General features: G+C 50.6%; 1 protein-coding gene across 6 annotated transcripts in view; it reads left to right on the plus strand.

The window, feature by feature from the left end:
• The window catches only part of C2H10orf90 (chromosome 2 C10orf90 homolog), a 215,649-nt gene extending 199,532 nt beyond the window's left edge, over positions 1–16,117 (plus strand). For all 6 annotated transcript variants that reach the window (XM_041746675.1, XM_041746671.1, XM_041746673.1 and 3 more), the window contains 3 exons: positions 11,668–11,731; positions 15,016–15,115; positions 15,205–16,117. In XM_041746675.1, coding sequence (XP_041602609.1) covers positions 11,668–11,731; positions 15,016–15,115; positions 15,205–15,243 — 203 coding nt within the window. In that variant the 3' untranslated portion in view covers positions 15,244–16,117. The remainder of the gene's footprint in view (positions 1–11,667; positions 11,732–15,015; positions 15,116–15,204) is intronic.
• The last annotated feature ends 3,050 nt before the right edge of the window (positions 16,118–19,167 follow it).

The following is a 19,167-nucleotide window of genomic DNA, read 5'->3' on the forward strand; positions in this document are numbered from 1 at the left end:
ACCATCAGCTGCAAGTGGGAGCCCCCTGCGCCCTTGGATGTCTGTGCTTGTCCTGGGAAGGGCCGCCGGGGTGCTCGTGATGGGTGGGCCACTTGGCCTCGACATTTCTGAAGATCTTACTTGTTAGAAAATGACAACAAACACGAAACAGCGCTGCCGTTGACCTCAGCAGATTCATGTGCAAAAAAATGGCATCTGATTAGCTTCCTTTTTAGTCGGGAAGATTAGTTTTAGCTTTACTTTGTGCAGGAAGAAATGGGGACCCAGAGACACCAGGAGTGTCTTCCATGTGGGGCCATTCGTCAGCAGCGGCGCAGGGTTCCTCGTCCCCTGGGCCTTCCAGCTGTGGGTGCCAGATGCTCTAGGATGACCATCATCTCCACTATTGGAGAGATGCCCGTTGGTCCCTCCTCAAGCTGCTTTAACAAGTGACCACAGGCCGGGTGGCTAAAGTAGTAGAAATGTGTTGTCTCAGAGTCTGGGGGCCAAAAGTGCAAAATCAGGGGGTCTAAATGGCTGGTTTTCTTCTGGATGCTCAGAGGGAGCATTCATGCTAGGCCTGCGTCCTAGCTTCTGGTGGCTTCTGGCAATCCTTGGTGTTCCTTGGCTTACAGATGCATCACTGCGTTCTCTGCCTCATTCTTTACGTGGCCACCTGCCCTTGTCTGTGTGTCTTTGTATTCGAATTTCCTCATCTTAGGAGGACACCAGTCGCTGGATCGGGGTCCACCCTCATCCACTGTCACCCATTCTAACTTATACACGTCTGCCAGGACCCTGTTTCCAAGTTAATTCACAAAAACAGGTTGAGTGGGGGGTGAGGACCTGAACATGTCTTTTTGGGGAGACGGTATTCTCAGCACTACATTGTCCAACTGTGGCATTTCCCCCTCAACAGGTCTGCTTACAAGTTCATGTTAAATGAAATCTTTAAACAAAATTCACTTTATTTTTTTAAAAGGATTTTATTTATTTATGAGAGGCACAGAGAGAGAGGCAGGGACACAGGCAGAGAACAAGCAGACTCCCTTTGGGGATCCCGATGTGGGACTTGATCCCGGATCCCAGGATCGTGCCCTGAGCCAAAGGCAGACCCTCAATCGCTGAACCACCCAGGTGTCCCCAAAATTCACTTTAAATGAATATCTTGAAATCGTCTATATTAAAGGGTGATCGGACACAGTCAATGGTTTTAATAACCAGTCAATAGTTCAAATACCTTTTCGTCCCCCCCAGCTTGGAGGTAGCCACAGCCACTAGGATGCTGTGGGCAGGACTTTGGGGCCGGGGTTTTATGGCCACTGCCCATCCCTGCCATATTTATGTGTCGATGAGAGCTTTATGCTCCTGTTTGTTTGTGTTAGGTCAGTGAAATCAGACAACTTTGGAAACCGGAGCCTCGTGCAAGGGAGAGGGAGTGTTTAGGGCCCCATTAAACAAGTCTACGGTACACATCTTGTCTTCAGCCTGTCTGCTGGCAAGATGATAAAAGCGAAATGCAGATGTTTTCCTTACATGCTAAATTAGTTAATAAATCATATGCGTGAACGAGCTGTGGCTACAGCGTCAAGACGTCGGCTGGAAGGAAGGAAGGAAAGGAGAAAGGAAAGGAAAGGAAAGGAAAGGAAAGGAAAGGAAAGGAAGGAAGGCAGGCAGGCAGGCAGGCGGGTGGGTGGGCTTTCCGAGCTGGGCTAGCTGCCTCCCGTCGCCGGGATTTGCACAGCAGTCTGGTGTCGGGGACGCACCTGAGAGGCTCAGGTGGGCGCTCTGGTGGCTAACAGGTGCCTGGCCGGCCGGGGGCTGCCGGGACAACGGGCATCTCAGCGGCAGGCCTGCTGACAGCGAGGGCCAGGGCGCCGGCTCTGCTTCCTGTTGACCCATGAATGCCGAGCAGTTTTCAGGGTTCAGGGCCGGGCCGCACGTGTGCGTGCACGCGGACAGGTGGACAGGTGTGGGACAGGTAATCGGGCTCCCCGCTGGTAGATGGGGACATTCATGAGCAGCTGAGACTCCAGGGAGACCAGGAAGCGAGTAGCCTTATGAAGGCGTGTCTCCACCTGCCTGTCTCTACTACTCGCCGGCTGTGGGTTGAATCAGAGTCAGCACACGCATATGTTCCTTTCCTGGCCTGGAGCCCCCGTGGTGTGGCCCACCGTGATGTGGCTGCGGCAGTGACATGGGACTTTGCTCCTCTGTCTCTTAGCGAAACTTTCTTGGGAACTCACCGTGTGCCAGGTACAGCCCCTGGTCTCACGGACCTCCCAGCTCGTGGGGGAGGAAACACAGGGAGAAGCGCCACTTGGGGCTGGTGGGCGCTTCGGATGGGGAGACCTCTGAAGTGTGCTGGGCTGGGGCCGTGTTGGCTCATCGAGGCGCAGAGCAGGTGCAGCGGGATGGGGGTGCGTGAGGTGTTGGGTCAGCTTGGATGGAACTGCGGAGTGGGGGTGTGGGCCGACGGGGTGGCAGACGGGCCACAGAGGAGCCCAGGAGGGCTAACGGGGATCATGAATGCTGCTTCCAAGTTGAACCTTATTCGAAGGTCAAGAGCTGAGGCCAGGGCAGGACGGGATGGGCAGGCCTTGGGCAGGGGAGCGGGATCCAGGACGGTGACAGATGGGACAGCTTTTGAGGTGATGGAATCAATGTAAGGTAGTGACTGCTGAGTCGTGGGGGAGAGAAGGTGAGAGCCAAGGAAGCAGGAGGAGGAAGGAGGAGACCATGGACCTCCAGTCTCAGGGCCATCCCCCGCCTTCCCTGACATCACTACCTGGCTCCCAGGGGCCTGGGGGTTGGTCCCTAACTTGGAGTGTTTCAGAATAAGTCATCGCTTCTGCCTAATAGGATGAGTGAGGGGCGGGATGAACAGAGAGCGTCAGGTGTAGGCAGCGCCTCTGTAGCCTGTAGGTGCTCCATCAGCGGCGCCCTCACCACCGCCTGCTGACCAGGGTGTGGCTCCGGCCTGTTCCCGCTGCAGCCCCCCAGCCTGGGAGTCCAGCCCAGAGTTCCCCCTGGATTTCATCCTGACCCCATGACCTGGGCCCCTCCTGGCCTGACTCTGCCCACCTCCCAGGCTTCCCAGTTGGTGTCCTTAGCTGTCTGTCCTTGCATCAGGGTTCCGGAAGCACCTGAGAGAAGCCTTGTCTGTCTCTCCTTGTCTCTGCCCTATAAAATGCTGCCTCACCTCATTGGCTCCGCCTAAGTCCAGCATCTTCCTTAACCTCTTACTCTCAAGGCCCTTCCTTCTGGTTCCCATAATGCCTGACCTGCATGGTCATGGAAGTCCCGCCGTGCTCTCACGCAGTCCCGGCTGCTTCTGTCTCTCTGCTCTCTGCCTATCGGGATCCTGCTGGTGACCCACTCACACTGTCCCCCTAACCTGCAAATGCCTAGAAAACCTATGAGGCATGTCCCCTCCTTCCATGAAGCTCTCCCTGATATTCCCATCCCGTCCCCTGCCCCCACCTCATCCTGCCTTGTGAGGGCTCATGGCTCTTGTATGTCTCTGGATCCCCAACCTTCTTACCTTCTCCACCCTGGCTTACGGTCAGGTGGGGATGCTAGTAAAGCCCCCCTAGACGGTAAGCGCCAATGGGCACACCCCGCACTGAGTCACTCTGGGCTGCTCTGCTGCACGTAGCAAAACAGACTGAATTCATCTGAATTGCATTATCCACACTTCCCAAGGTGATCCAAGTCAGAGCCATTCAGATCACGGACCAGTAGAGGAACGGAATTCTCTGGAAGGCACCGCAGAATTCCTCCCCCAGCAGATCTGCCTTCACTGATGATCTTGGCCAGAGCAAAGTATTAAAATGAATTTGCATTCCCAGAGCATCGAGCTAGAGAAATGACCCAGCAGATATGAGATGGCAGGGAAGTCATCGCAGTCATAAAAATGTGCTGTTCATCATGCAGCTAAGCTGAGCCCCGGCCGCGTGGTCCAAGGCTGGTCCGCCTGGTCTGATCTCGCGAATGTTCTCCCATAAAACATCTGAATAAATATTTGGGGGGGGGGTAGTTCTCCCAATATTACTCACAAAGGAATTTTTAAATGTGCTTATCAGATAAAAGTCATTGTTACTTCATCAGTTCTGCAAAGAAAACAAGCAGCACGGTTTAGCTAAGAGACTGTTTCCCTGATTCAAAGATCTTTCCAAGTGCGCTATTATGGTGTCCTTCACAGGCCGATGATAAAGGTGTTTTGTTTCTTTTTAAGAAACGTGGGAGAAAAAGACCAATTTACGTCTGTCGGTTAGAAGGACAGTGCTGTTTCCAATGAAAATAGTTCAAGGTGGAAACAGGAATTACAGAGCGGTAAGGAGGAAAAAAATCACTTTATGGGAGATTCCTTTTCCCAATTGTCTGGATTTTATTTTCCAAATGATTTTCCTTTTATCTCACGATGCAGTTTAGTAGTAAACCTTGCGGTGACACTGAGTATATAAATCTACTTGGCAATGGGAAGGAAAGTTTATTCATCATCTGTAAATCACCGTATTTTGTGGTTCCCTAAAAAATGCTGGCAAACCCTGGAATTGGAACAAACAATGACTCTCATATCAACAGTTAATCTTTCAGACTTTCACTAACTGTTGCTGTTTTACAGTGAAGTGTGTGATTTGAGCCATTGTTAAAGTCCCTTTAAATGAGTAATTTAAACTTGCCGTTGAACACACACATTTTTAAGGGAAATGTGGGGAAAGTAGAGCAGATTTTCTTTTTGAGATAGATTAATTGCTATGCTGTAGGTATAAACACTAATTTTGAAAACTGATGATTATGCCTGTCAAAGGCACCCATAAGTTGTGCAACAACGAAGACTGCTTACATTAGTTTGACCCTGTTCCCCCTATACTTTTTCAACCTTGGAAATGCTTTTATCCAATTCTCGAGAGTCCACTTTGGAAATACCGCTCTAGGACTCTCTGCTTATGGAACTATCTACCGTGCTTTGCTAAGGAAACCCCACCTCCTGGAGTTTAAGTCTCCCATTTCCCACAGAAACCTGGGATTGTGGAATGGGGGTCTTACTCTCCTTACTTGTATCCTTTGGTCTAGTAGTGCCAGGAAGCAAGGGTTGAGGGCCCTGGCGGCCTCTGGGCCGTAGAGTTTGGTGCCACCTTCACGGTCTGTGGTCTGCTTTGCCTCATTGGAAGCTTGTCTGTTGACAGGCTCTGTCTAGACCTGTCTCCATGTAGGTTCCCCCGGCACCCGTAACCATGCCATCATGCTGGTACCCAGCACAAAGTCCATCAGAGGAAAGGAGCCAGTCATAGTCCCTTTGGAAAGTATTTCACAAATGTGACTCTAAAATAATGGCAAGAACGGGCGTTATCTATACCAAGAGCTTAAGTAGGAGTGATGCAGAGGAGAGGTAACCAGTGATACAGGCTTGCCTTCCTCTGCGGTCCTCGTGGCTTTCATGAGAGCCAGCAGAGAGCCTTGGGCCCCTTCGTCATTTGCTGAGCCTTTGAGGAATAACCAGATAATACATAGAAATATTAACATTTGTCGTCTTTGGCCATAGGGATGGAGCGTGGATTGAAAGGAGCAAGGGTGTTGGGAGGATGAGGAAGCAGAGTAGAAAAAATCCATCCCCCACTTTGTCACTAAGGAGTCAGGGCCACTTGGGAAGAGAGCTGGCCTGGCAGGAGCTATAAGCCAAGTCTGGAATCACATAGCAAAAGACCCTGAAGGAGCTGGGAGGGAGGTGGGGGGACTTGGCTGGCTGCTCTTGGTCCAAGCACAGGATAAAACCAGGGATGGCATGAAGACTCCACATCTTTCCACAAATGTTCTTCGTAGACATGTTGGCCTTGGGGATCTGGTTCCTCTCGCTGGGGGAGCTGAAGTTGCGGCCCCTGGGCCCCACCAAGGGCTCTCCCATTATGAAGATTTGCGGGGAGTCTCGTGGGCTGCTGGTGGTGTTGGCGGGCTGTTGTCACCACCAGCATCCCTGCCCGGCTCTCTGCCCCAGGACAAAACTCTGCACGGGGACTGAGCTCTCCACCAACAGACCGAGTCACTTGTGTAACCAGCGGACTTCATACCTTAGTACCTGCGGAGAGAAGTCGGCATCCCTGGAGACCTCTGGTGTATCCTTGAGCTCTTCATGCTGCATCCCTTCGCCGGAAGGATGGGAGAGCCTCGCTGCATTTTCCAGCTCTGACATCAGCCCCTCTCTGGTGTAGCTGGGTGGTAATTGAGCCGAGCATCATTTGCATGTCAACGCCAGCATCTGTGCAGCCGCCACCACCATCCAGGGCCCGGAGCAGCCTGCCTACCCTGTGGAACTGCCATTCAGAGCAGGATTCCACCGAAGGCCAGAAATGATCTGAGAAAAATGAGAATGTTTATCCAGCACAGGATTTTATCATCGCAAGAGCACTTCGGAGGCAAGGCACTGAAATATCTTTCCACTCGCCTTTGTGCGGTGCCGTGTGTACCATTTAATTTCGGGAGGCTAATTAGCCCAACCTAGACCACTCCGCTGTTGCCTGTGTCAGGCAGATTAGAGGTGCCACCAAAGTGAGCTGAATAGAAATGATGTGCAAGGGATTGCATTTAACTCTTGAAAGCCATGATGTAAGCACTCCGGCCGAAAGGATGGCCAGCTGCTCAATGGCCTTGTGATCTCAGAAAGCACAGATACTGGGGTCCTTTGTTAGGGAAAATCTTTCAGAGAACCGCCCCCCCCAAAACCCACACCCTATCTGCATTCTTTTTCGATAGACCCAATGTTTCACAGAAGATGCCGAGAGGTGTAGACTTGGTATCAACACTCCAAAGTGGTTTATTGGCTCTATGCTGGATTCTCTCCAACAGGCATCTCTTGGTTTTGGGGGTTTCTCAGATGGGGGGAACAAGGACCTGAAGGATTCTTCAAAGTGCTCAGGGTGACTGCAGAGAACAAGCTCCTGGGAGGGAGCTGTAGTAATAAATCCAGCATGGACTTGATTATCATTTAGATTACTTGCTCAATAGGGAAAATGAAGCTTTGCAGTCAGAGCCGTAGATAGGGCCCCGTGTGGAGGGAGAACCACCCCAGGCCCATAAACAACCAATCATGCTGGCGACTGGCTGATCCTTGCTGCCTCCTGGAGATACAAGGTGAAGGCCACCTGTCCCCTTGTGTGTGTGTGTGTGTGTGTGCGTGTTCACACACGTAGGAGGCGAGGGTTATTAATAAGCACGTGTGTTTACAGAGACCGATGGGGTATGGGACTCAGCTCTGACTCCGCGCCCCACCCCCCCAGAGCAGCCTCAGGGGCACCAAGATCTTGGTAGCTTGTTATTGGCCAACTTTGAAACAGGCAAGGGGTTAAGTGTGTCTGGCCTTGCCGAATTAAATTATCAACAGGCCCCCTGGCTTCGAGACAAGAATGAGCCAGACACAACAGATTCGGGGGTGGGGGGGGGTAGGATTTTGCAGAAATACAGAAATGGGCAATTTACCTTAGAAATTTTATTGAAAAAACTGAAAACAAACCCCAAACCTCCTCTCTTTGAGTGTTAATGAAAGGTAAATACAACCAGGGTTCTCCTCGCTCCCTATCAGTGAATTGCAATAACAACGCTTCAAGGAAAATCCATAAACGGCCCATAAGCAGGCTGCAAATTGTTCTCACCAGTCACTTTAATTTCATAAAGGCAGAATTTCATTCAAGGAGAATTGATAGAGGCGGTTTTGCGGTATTTTTTTTTTTTTTTTTTTTATTTAAACAAAGCGCATGCAGGGTGGTTTCCATTCCACGAAGTGAGGCTCCCAGTGGATCCTGTCACACGGGGGCTTGAAGAACCGACTCTTGCTGCACACAGGTGCCCGTGGTTCTGCGACATCCCCCCCACCCCCTGGGCCACCCTTCCTCCCCCCACCGTCAGCGTCAGCTCTTTTTTTTTTTTTTTTTAATTGAAGTTCGATTTGCCATACTAAGATTCAGCTCTGCTTTCTCCTCCTGCCAAGCCCCCCCAGCCCTGCTCTTGCCCCCACGGGCTGCCCACTCCCCCAGGAGCCCTCTGCCCCATGTAGACCATTGGTCCCGGCTCCCAAAGGCCTTATTTTTCTGGCTCTCACCCTGGGCTTTAAGCCCTTGGTCTTAGTGACCTTCGTGTCTCTACTGCATAGCACCAAAGGGGTGGAAGCCTAGCAGGCATCTGGGGAACAGTCGCTCCAGCCCACAGTCTGGAAGTCGTCCCCATCCTCTCCCAGCCCACCACTCGCTTCGCCCACAGGCAGTGTCAGTGAAGCCAGAGCCCACCAACTTCGCCCTCGGAGCACTGCCCTCTCTAGCTCCCCCTCCAGGTGCCTGATTCCCTCCCCAGGGCCTGTCTGTGGCTCCTCCATCTGAGTTTGTTTATGAACAGCCGCTGGCCAGATTTTACCAACACTAATCAGATCTCCTGGTTAGAACCCCACGTGATTCTCCATCTCGCTCACTTTATTTTATTTTATTTTATTCATTTATTCATGAGAGACACAGAGAGGCAGAGACACAGGCAGAGGGAGAAGCAGGCTCCTTGTGGGGAGCCCGATGTGGGACTCGATCCCGGGATCATGCCCTGAGCTAAAGGCAGACACTTAAGTGCTGAGCCACCCAGGTGCCCCCCCTCCTTTAAAAAATATTTATCTCTCTCTCACTTTGAAGAAATACTCCTTACCAGGCTTACAAAGCCCCTTAAGCTGGCTTACAAAACCCAGTATAGGTGGTTCCCAGTTTGGGTGCACAGTAGCATAGTCTGGAGATTCTGGTTTACATTTCCAGTGCCCACGCTCGGTGCTCACAGTCCCCGGGGGGCTCTCAGTAGGTGTGCCGGGCAGGGGGGTGGGTAGTGATGCTGTCTTTGATCTTGTGTCACCTGCTGGCCTGACTTTGCCTCATGCCTCGAGCCCTCCCTCCCTCCCTCACACTGCATCCATTGTGGCCCTCACTGGTTCTCCCCACTGACCCCCTTCTCCCAGAGCCTCCCACAGCTGGTCCTATGTTCATCTGGGTTCTGGTTTCAATATCTCTTCCCCCTACCGCCCCAACTCCCCTTTACCATGTGATCACGTTTCATTTCCTTCCGAGCACTTGCCTGATACTTTGTGGCCGGTTTGTTAATCATCTAAACACCACCTGCCCCCAACAAATGAGGTTCATGATGGTAGGATCTTACCTTTCTTCTGAGCAACCCCTGGTGATGTAGTAGTTGCTCATTAGATGTAGGAGGAAGGAATACAAGAGAAACACATTTGGGGTTGGCCTCCTGGGAAGTGGACTGGCATTATCAGGGCTTCCAGTATGTGGATTCTGCAACACGAGTCGGTGGCAGTGTTCTGAGGTTAAGAGCACCTGTGGACAGGGCTGGACTAATTCGGGCTGAAACCCAGCTCTGCCATTCACTCTTTCACTTCATGAACCTGAACAGGAAATAGCCCTTTGACCTCAGATTTCCCCAATCCTAAAATATGGAAAATCATGAGCAAGTCACAGGGTTGGTATGAAGATCACATAGGGAAGCATCCAATAAGTGCTAGGAGTATTGTTATCAATAATAACAAGGACCCCCCCCCCCACCATGTCTGATGTGCCATTTCTCCCCTCTCCTTCCCCCTCTGAGAGCCACGTAGAGTTCTATGTACTCTGGTGAGGTTGAGAGCGATCAGCAAGCCACTTGCTTTACTTCAAACAACTACCTTCAGGCGCCCAGAACCCCCGCTTCTCTCTTTGGTCTCTCTATTCATCAGATGGGCTCGGTGGTGTTATGAAACCTTTAAGTCAGCAACTAAGGAGCACTTTCCCAGAGTGTGGGTGGAGCCCACCAGCCCAGGAGGGCCCGACCAGCTTGGATGCCGGACCTACTTGTTTTGCACCTAATGTGGGCTGCTGGGCCCCGAATTTCAATTCCTGCTGAGGCACAGCAGGCCATGGAGAGCCCAGAAAACAAAACAGTGGAGGTGCCAAAGAGCTCACATTTGCTTTCGTTTCCTCTTGGAAATAAAACCAAAGCTGCTTTGTGATATCAGGTGCTCTAGAGAAACAAACTTAAAAAACAAAACAAAAAACCAACGAATTTCCCAGAGTACACCACAAACCATTGGATTAAGATTATAAAAAATATCACGGATACGGCTTGTGACGTTTGTATTCCTTGGGAGCACCATTATCTGTCTGGGTTGACCGTGCCCTAATCTCAAGTCCCTCCTGAGGAAAGCTAATCCAGGCTCGACTCTTAATTTTTTGTAGAGGTTCCTTCTCCTGGCCTGAGTGGGAGTCTTCAAAGTCACACAACCGCTTTCCCAAGACCTGGTCGCCTTAAGGTGACACCCCATGTCTTTGGGAAAGTCATCGGGATGTTTCTGAAGCTTTTCTTTCTGGGGCGAAAGCCAAGGGTGGGTGCAATGGCGATGTTCACTGCTTCTTTCTCTCATGCCTTTCCAAACACTGGGGATGTTTTCCCTTAGCTGGGAAAATTCTTCTGATTTTTTTTTTCTTTTGTCTCCTCTCCTATTCCTCCTAGGAATCTTATCTTTGAAGTTAAGTAATGGTGCCATTTTTTTCCACTCATGTTCAATAACTAGACTCCAAGCTCAGCCACCCTGTTGTTTCCAGTTTTTAAATCAGTAGCTGTGTTTTCTTTCTCTAGAGGGGAGAAATTCATTAGAATTCCTGTCTCTACCCCACCCTCGTGTATATTCGTGGAGAATTCTGCAAGCCCGAGAGGTCTTGCGTGACTCCACAGGAGCGTTGAGTGGGGGGACAGGCCCCCCATGGAGGAGATTGATAGGAACATGTGAGGTCTTCACTGGGGATCACAGGGAATCCACTTCAACTCTGTGATACTTAGCTAGGATGTTGAGGTGTCTGCCTGCTTGTATTCAGTGGAGGAGGGGACCTGGTCCCCGTCCAGGTGTTCCAGCAAGTGTGGCAGCTTCTCAGAGGTACTCCATGCAACACGTACCCCAAGAGGATTTTTGTGTGACAGACTCTTGGCCAGTCTTTAGGGTCAAGAGCCTCGTGGGAGATGGCATTATTGCAGGAGGGTATTCACTATTTTTTAAAAATGTATTTATAACACGCTCAAGTGTGCCATCTGTAAGCATCATTGTGATTAGTAACATGGACTTACAATGAAAAACATTCCAGACTCATAGTGATTAGAAGTGGGTAGTCCTGCAGGAGAATGGATGCCAAGGTTGAGTGTCCCTGACCAAGGGCCCCGGTTGTGAGTGTCCACTCCTGCTCTCAAAATGCTCTAGTGATAGCAGGGAGATGTCCTTGTCCTTCGAGACAAGAGCCTAGTGTGGAGATCTTTCACCTGACACCCAGGGCCCTGCACCCAGGGTGACACTTAAGCACATTTTCGCGCCACATTGGCGCTGCCCACCCTGCGCACCGTGACTATTGCTGTCTGAGCACACTCAAGGGTCACTGTCTGCAAAGTATGTTAGATGCTAACCTTGCGCTTCATGCCTGTATTTATTGCCAAGACCAATGTATTGGTTGTCAATTTTAATATAACCGTTTATGGTGTCTGAGTGTCTACTATGTCCTGCAGTATCTGCAGCAGGGCGGGGCTTAGACTGAGGATCAGTAGCAAAGTGTGTACTAAGTCCACTGCAGTGTTTCTCTAGAATGTGCCGTATCCATACCTTCCAAAATTAATCCTCTTTCTCTTTCATTCCAGATAACTTGTTCAAACCCAAAGAAAGGTACATTTCAGAGAAGGAGATGCACATGCGATCTAAAAGGTACTTGGTTATCGTGTGAGATCGAAAAATGTGGGGGGAGGCGGGGGAGGGTGTCTGATGCGTCCAGGCGCTGTCCAGAGGAGTCACTATTTCCAGGTCCAACTTTAATGTCTTGAGGTCCTCTTGGCCGTGAGTTTGAAAAGCTGGCTAAGAGAAGTATAGTTGTCCAATTGCACCTCTGAATGTTAATGCCGTTCTTGGAAAAGCCTTAGGAAAGCGGTGGGTCTTGGATTCTGAACTGGTCCAGTAATTGGTCTCTAAGAGATCCCCAGACTCGTAATGGGAAAGCTTCTGCACACGCTCATCGTCTCTGTGGGCAGGTGCTGTGTGTCGCTGTGCACCTTTGAAGGTGATTTTATGAGGAGAGAGGCGGTTTCTCCTGAGGGCCTTGACAGTAGCAGAGCCTGCAAGAAGAGAGTCCAGACTTGGAAGCCCGTGGCACATGGGAGCCAGCAAAGCCACCGCGGGCCACACGCTGGCCTTCCTGACGCTGTATCCCCGGCGGGCCTGGCGGCCCTGCTGGTGCAAACTCCCCTGTTCTGCTTGGCTGCTTGCGATTCCAGACCCCCACAATTTCACCAACCTGATGCACACAAAGGCGGCCATTCTTTCTGAGCCCTGGCCTCCTACCCGAAAGGCAAGAACTCAGCAGTGTTGGCCAAGTTCATGCAAGTAAAATGTCATTTGTTTATAGTAAAGTATCTAGCACTGGGACGCACTCTAATAATTACACCCAATTGATAGCGAGCTTAGGAAAACCGCTGAAATAGGAAGAATATATTTCTCCACAGTCCAGGCACAAAAATCTCTGCTTTTAGCATGACTGAATTGTTTCCATGATAATTGGCCAACTTCGATCATCTGCAGTGGGGGCGGGGGGGCCCTTTGTAAGTCAAAGAGTGGAAGTGACAAGAAGGGGAGCATCCTATTAGCCACCTGATTGACGGATTCATGGTGTTCTAACTGGGGGCTCTGAGGGGCCACCGGGTTTTCAGACTTGCTGTTTGAGAAGTGCAGAGTTGTGTTCTTTCTTCAATTTTGCGAGAAAATTCAGCTGAATCTTCCCCTCCCGGTCCCTAAACCCAAAGCTGCTATTTCAGAGCCTTGCAATGAAAATGCTAGATCTCAAAGCAGCATTCAGGGTTGACAGGATGGCCCTGTGGCTTTCCAGAAGAGGAAACCGAGGCTCAGGGAGGGTTCAGGAGCTAGGCTATGGGGCATGCCCTGGATGGAGTTTACTTGGGTTTTCACTAAGTCCTGGGTGGGCTCTGACCCTGGCTCTCAGACTTCACTCACCCACAATCACACTGGACCTTTCTTTTCTTTTGTATTCTTTGTCATTAGTTGTATTGTTAAATCACATTTTCATTTTAAAAACTCAAACAGTAGAGAAAAAGCTGAAGTCTGTCTAAGTCCACTGTCTTCCCCTCCCACCTCCTACCCCACTTCCCTGAGCCCAATCCTTTCCCCAGAGACCCACAGTTATCACCTTCTGTGTATTCTTCTTGGCCTTTCTCTCTGCTTGGAAACTGACTTTTATTTGTACATCTAAAATTATCTAATTTTAAATCATAAATGGGGTCATACCATATAAATTATTTTCCCATAGCTTACTTTTTTTGCTTTATAATATGTGAGTTCTTTCTGTGTCAAAAGATACAGGCATAGATGATTTTTCTCATTGGTTCTCACTATCTGCTGAGTGGGGCATGGTATGGATGTACCATAATTTATTTAGGAAGCCCTTTTAACAAAATACTACATCAGACACTCCAGGAGTGACACCTAGGAATTTTTATCTTAAGCTGCCCACACGATTCAGATGGTTCGTATCCAGAAGACGGCCTTCTGCATCTGAAGGGATTTCCACTGTGGAGCTTTGGGACATTCGGCTTTCCTACTGATTCCTTATCGTCTATGTCCCTGGCCCTTTCCAGAATAGTTCCTGGACATGGAAACTGTGTGTGTTTATTTACTCATTCACACCATATCAGTGGAACAAGCATTTCCCAGACGCTTTATGCTACATGGTTGGGGGAGAGTGGTGCATAGAGAGTCCGAGCTTCGAATCCCAGCCCACCCTTAGCCAGCTGAGGGACTTTACACGAGTCTGCCATCCTCGCTGGGGCTTGCCTTCCTCAATATACTCCTAACTCTGGGAAACAAACAAAGGACTGCAGAAGAGGTGGGTAGGGGGGATGGGGTAACTGGGTGATGGGCACTGAGGAGGACACTTGATGGAATGACCCCTGGGGGTTATACTATATGCTGGCAAATTGAGCTTAAATTTAAAGAAAGGGGGAAAATGCGGGGAAAATCATACTCTGGAGGACACAACATGCCTCTTTCAACTGTTGTGAGGATTGAGAACATTTATGCCAGGTGATTAGCCTCATGCTCAGTAACCAGGATAAGGTCAGCTGCTAATATTGTCATTAGTAATGTTTTTATTCATTGTTAGTTATTATTTTAACTGTAGAACCTATTAAACAAATTTTGTCTGGCTTTCAGACATGAGATAAAATGAAAAAAAAAAAAGTGTTTATCCGAGTGCCATGTATACAGCAATCCCAGAGCTCAGCTGCAGTCCTTCTACTGTGGGTTCTTGCAGAAATATCCTTTGGCGTCCGTACACAAACAGTTTCCGTTAAGGGGTAGGAAAGAAGGGTCCAGAAGAAGGTCTCTTGGGCCCTGCTCATAACTCAGAAACTCTTGATTTTACACCAGGACCAAAACATAATACTTTATGCCTGAGACGTGTCTGGAAGCACTTGAATTGGGAAGGCAACAGGTTAAGAGGTAGACACACATTTACATGTGTGATCTTCCAGGCGGCTCCTGCTACTTCCATTTGTTCCCTGCTCCTTTTCTAAGTCACGGGAAAGTGTCCAAAAACTGTGTAGCAAAAAGGTATCTGGGGCAAGTTTACACGGAGTGGCCAAGTGGTGGGTTTGGAATCTCCCACTTTATGCAAGCGAGTCATTAATTATCTCAGACTGGAGGGGCAGAGAAGTGACTGCCCCGCGGACAGGTGGCTTCCCCGCTCTGACCCGGGGTGGGAGGGGGACCCACGGACTGTTGGCGCCGTCACAGCCCCCCTGGCCCGTCCTGGGGCCTGTCGGGGCAGCCCTGGGACTCGGCGTCTCGCAGATCCGAGATGGCCCATCCGCAGCTGGCCTTGCCTTTGAAGTGGAAGAGCCTGTCGCCAGGACAGGACACAGACCCGCCACAGGCACACACGGTGTCTCGCCACCACTCAGAGGGTTTTTCTGACTCTATTTCAGAATCTATAATAACTTGCCGGAAGTTAAAAAGAAAAAAGAGGAACAAAAGAAGAGAGTGATCTTACAGAGTAACCGACTCCGCGCTGAGGTCTTCAAAAAGGTAATGGCCCGGCCGCCAGCAGGTGTGACGTGTGTGTGGCGCGCAGATGCTGACCTTGAACCTGACGTGTTTGTCTCCTGCTTCCCTAGCAATTACTGGACCAGCTCCTTCAAAGGAACGCGGTCTAACCACAGGCTGCCCTGCTGACCCGCTACCTGGCCCTGGGAGGACTTCAAACGCTGGATCAAGCATTAAACTTAGCATTATCTTCATGATATGAAACACTTACTTTTCTTTTTTTTCCCCCATAAAGGAAAACATAGCTTCCTGAATTGCTTACCCAAACCGCACAGAAACACTAACCCTTGAGGGAGCGGGTCGGCAGGCCATCAAGGGGTGACCCACGTGATGTGAACCGGTAGGAACAGGCTCCTCATTTTTCCAATTTGGAATTGACCTTTGGCTTCTGATGTTTGCCCCCACCATTCCCACCGAGGCAGAAAGGCCTTACACGGTTCCACGGGCCTAGATCCCAGGGGGTTATTCTTGTTCATCGGATTTTTGGTACCCGCATCTATCACTTTTTCGGAGTCAGTCCCAATTTTTGCCAGTTCAGCCAACTCCAGACTTTGGGTCAGCACCCAGGATGTTTAAAAACTCCCTGGATGTGTGAGCCGCGTGCTGCTGGAAGCTGACCGTGGACGCAAGCAGGTGCTCCGTCCGGGACTCGGGAACGTGCAGTCTGTTTGTCTGTGACCCCGGGGTGGGCAGGGCCGTCCTCACTACCCCACCCCACTCTGACTGCTTCTCTTCATTGATAGAAAGTCTGTTTCCACAGGAGCTAGGGGAGCAGAATCGGTGGGAGAAAAATTATAGGTAACTTCAGTGTTTCCTGCAAACGCCCCCCCCCAAAACAAAAGCTGTGTTGCTAAAGGTGGCCTGAGGGCCCCAGCTCTGCCATTTGCTCTTCCAACGTTGACAATGTTCATTATTTATACATGTGGGTTTGGGGAGTTAAGAACTAACTAGTTTTTATCAAAAATGGAAATAAATGCGGTTATTACAAAAATGAGAATGTCGCTCTGCTGTGTATTCTCTGCTATGAGCCGAAGCTGCTGTGGAGGATGCTTGTTGAGAAATGAGATCACGGCCAGTGGGGGCCTCTAACCCACTCCTCTGCCACCTTCTTACCACCACAGCACCCAGGTCAGGAGCCCCTGCCCCCCGAGGCCCTGGAGAGAGAGAGAGGCCCCAGGTTGTCCCCAGAGAGCAGGGGTGAGAAAACAGGGAAACTGGAGAGCGAGGGTTAGGATCCCAAAGGCCTCTGATCTCACTAGGAATCACCCCAGAATGCGGGGAGGTTGGGGAGACTAAGCAGGAGCCCTACTGGCAGCTCCGTCCCCAGACTGGGGATGTCACTCACTTTCCCTCCTTCCAGGGCTTCATACACCGTCCCCTTTCAGGAATTCCTTTCATTTATGTATCTACTGGAAAATTGCTTAAAAATTCAGCCTTTGGGTTCTGTCCTGACACCGTCCCCTCTGCCCTGCCCTCCAGGATGGATTGGTGCTTCGCCCTTTGGGCACATCGTATCAGAACCCGCCGACCAGAGATGATAGAACAACACAGCAGGGAGCAGACTCTGGATTCAGGTCTCAGCTGGTTTGCTCCGCAGTCTGCGCCCCTAGACCAGGTTATCAGTCTGGATCCAATCAGGGGAGAGAAACCACACGGTAGCTTGGCCAGGGATGTGTAATGTATATGACTATTTACCATAACGGAGCTGCAGGAACGAGGGATCAGCCAGCGAGAGGGAGAAGGAACTGCAAAGCATGCAGGTAGGAGCCACGCAGAAAAGGAGCATCCCTGCCCATGAGGAGTATCCTCTCCTGTCCTGGGCTGAGGCCTAGATAGGATAGAGAGGGAATGGTTGTGGCTCAGCAGGTGACAGGCGTGCCTGTGGTCCCTGCTGACAGATCTTGTTGAAAATCCACCCTCTAGAATTTGCTGGAAGCCAGCTGTCTAGGATGCATGTGGAAGCCATGTTACTCTGCTACAGGATCGACTGAGGGGGTGCCGGGGAAGCAGCCACCACCTGACCCACAGGAGCCCACAGAGCCAACTGTCTCAGACCTAGGAAGCAGCGCCCTTCTGTCCCACAGTGTCTCTGTCTCCTTTACCAACAAAGCTTAGCATTGTGCCCGCAAGTGGTGGGAAACCATGTAGAGGGCCCAGATCCATCTCAACGGTAGGCAAGAGGGGCAGCTCTGCAAGGATGAGATCACACCATCAAACACTGGCCCAGCAAGTTCCTTAGCTTTTCTTATGTTTCTTTACTATCTTCAGAGAGTTTCCAAGCTTTTCCTAACTGGTAACTTAAATCCAGGGCCCAATCATTTCTAGACTGTTCTAGGACACTTGCTAAGAAGTGGGTTGATGTCACTTAGCAACTAAATATCTCAGAATTCCTGCATGCAGCCAACTTCCAAAAGTTGCCAGTGAAGAGTTTACCCCCTTTGTAAAGCGGATGCCAGGTCTTAAAATCTAAATAGTAAGAAAGAGTCAACTTGGGATCGAATGCCCTTAGACATTTCGTAACTAAGGGCCCGGAGGTGGAGTCCGGGTAGGAGTTTGTGATGTCTGGCTCCAGCTGGTCTGTGCTCCGGGGCAGCCAGCTCAGGCCAGGGCTGCAAGTGAAAGTCCTGCTTTCTGCTAAACTGAATTTTTTCCCCTGTTGTTTGTTTTGTGATGTGGATGAGTAAATTTTGGATATCCTGCATTCCCTTTCTGTCTTAATAAGGTTATAACAGAAATATAATAGTGTTAGAATAAATGTGGAAGTCAGGTCTTGAAATCTAAGAGACACCCCTCTCTCAGGAGCTCGCTGCCCCAGTTGCCTGATTCTCTTCTTAAAATGAGACTTCAGGAAAGACTTCAATGATTTTGAAATCCTAAGTAGACTCTACCTTTGTCACTTCAATAATCAGATTCATCCTGGAGCTGATTTCTTTGCATCTGAGCATATTTGGGTTCTGGCCTTGGAACGGCTCTCCGGCGATACAGCAGGTAGTAGGAGCCGAAGATGTGCAGCTGACGGTTCGTGAGCTCGAACCCAGCAACATTTGAAATAATTTGAGCTGGACAGCCGGTAACAGGACCGGCCTGTCTCACTGCGGTCTCCATGACTTCATGTCGAAAGAGAAATTCCTATTTTGGTATTTATCCTTTCTGCCAGCTGGTAATGGAATAATGGAAAAACAATTGCCTTGGGTTTTTTTTTTTTTTTTTAAGCCAGCACGGATTGCCAACCAAACTTCCTGGAAGCTGTGTGCTCCCTGAGTGAGTCAGCAAATGCTTGCTCACATGAAACGAGGCTCTTTGAAAGAACCGTTTGGGAAACGCCAGTGGCTGAAGGGTGGTTGCAAAGGCTCTTGCCTGGGAAGCTCTCCCATTTCGACACCAGGCGTAAGAATCGCCGGCTCTGGACCTGGACCCGTCTCCGATGCCCCACGCTCTGAGATCGAGGCCGGCCAGGTGTGGAAGGACGAGACGATGAGGCCACCCGGCAGGTGGCTGTCCCCAGTGGGGACCCCGGCCTTCTGGGCTAAGGGAGCAGAAACGGGGTGCAGGAATGACTCAGGGGGCTCTGTGTGAGAGCGTTGGCGGGCAACACTGAGAGCAAAGGAAACGATCTGTGGAGTGATTAAAACGAGTCTATTGGCAGAGGCTTGTGCCTCGTGTGCCCTTTCATGGGTAGGTGAGAGCTGCCCGCCGGGGCGGCTGCAGAGCCCCTGGGTGGCTGGCAGCGAGCTGGCCTGGCCCTCACCGGGGACCCACGCAGGCTGGCAACCTCTCTGCATTTCTCCCCTCCTCTGTCTGCCCTGAGCTGCCAGGACATGTCCCCGCTCATCAGGAGAGACGGTTGTCAGAAAACTCCGTGGGATTCCCCGGGTGTCCCCCTTTCTCCTTGTGGTCGGGCTGCTGGGTCCCCAAGTGCCGGGCTCCTTCCCGCAAATGTTTTCTCCACCTGGAACCTAGCAACGGCCTTGGCAAGCCTCCCCTCCAACCGAGGGGTTTTGTTTCAAGTCCGTCGGCTGCCTCCAGCAAGTTCT

The sequence above is a fragment of the Vulpes lagopus genome, chromosome 2 (genome assembly GCF_018345385.1).
Source record: "Vulpes lagopus strain Blue_001 chromosome 2, ASM1834538v1, whole genome shotgun sequence".
Lineage (NCBI taxonomy): Eukaryota > Metazoa > Chordata > Mammalia > Carnivora > Canidae > Vulpes > Vulpes lagopus.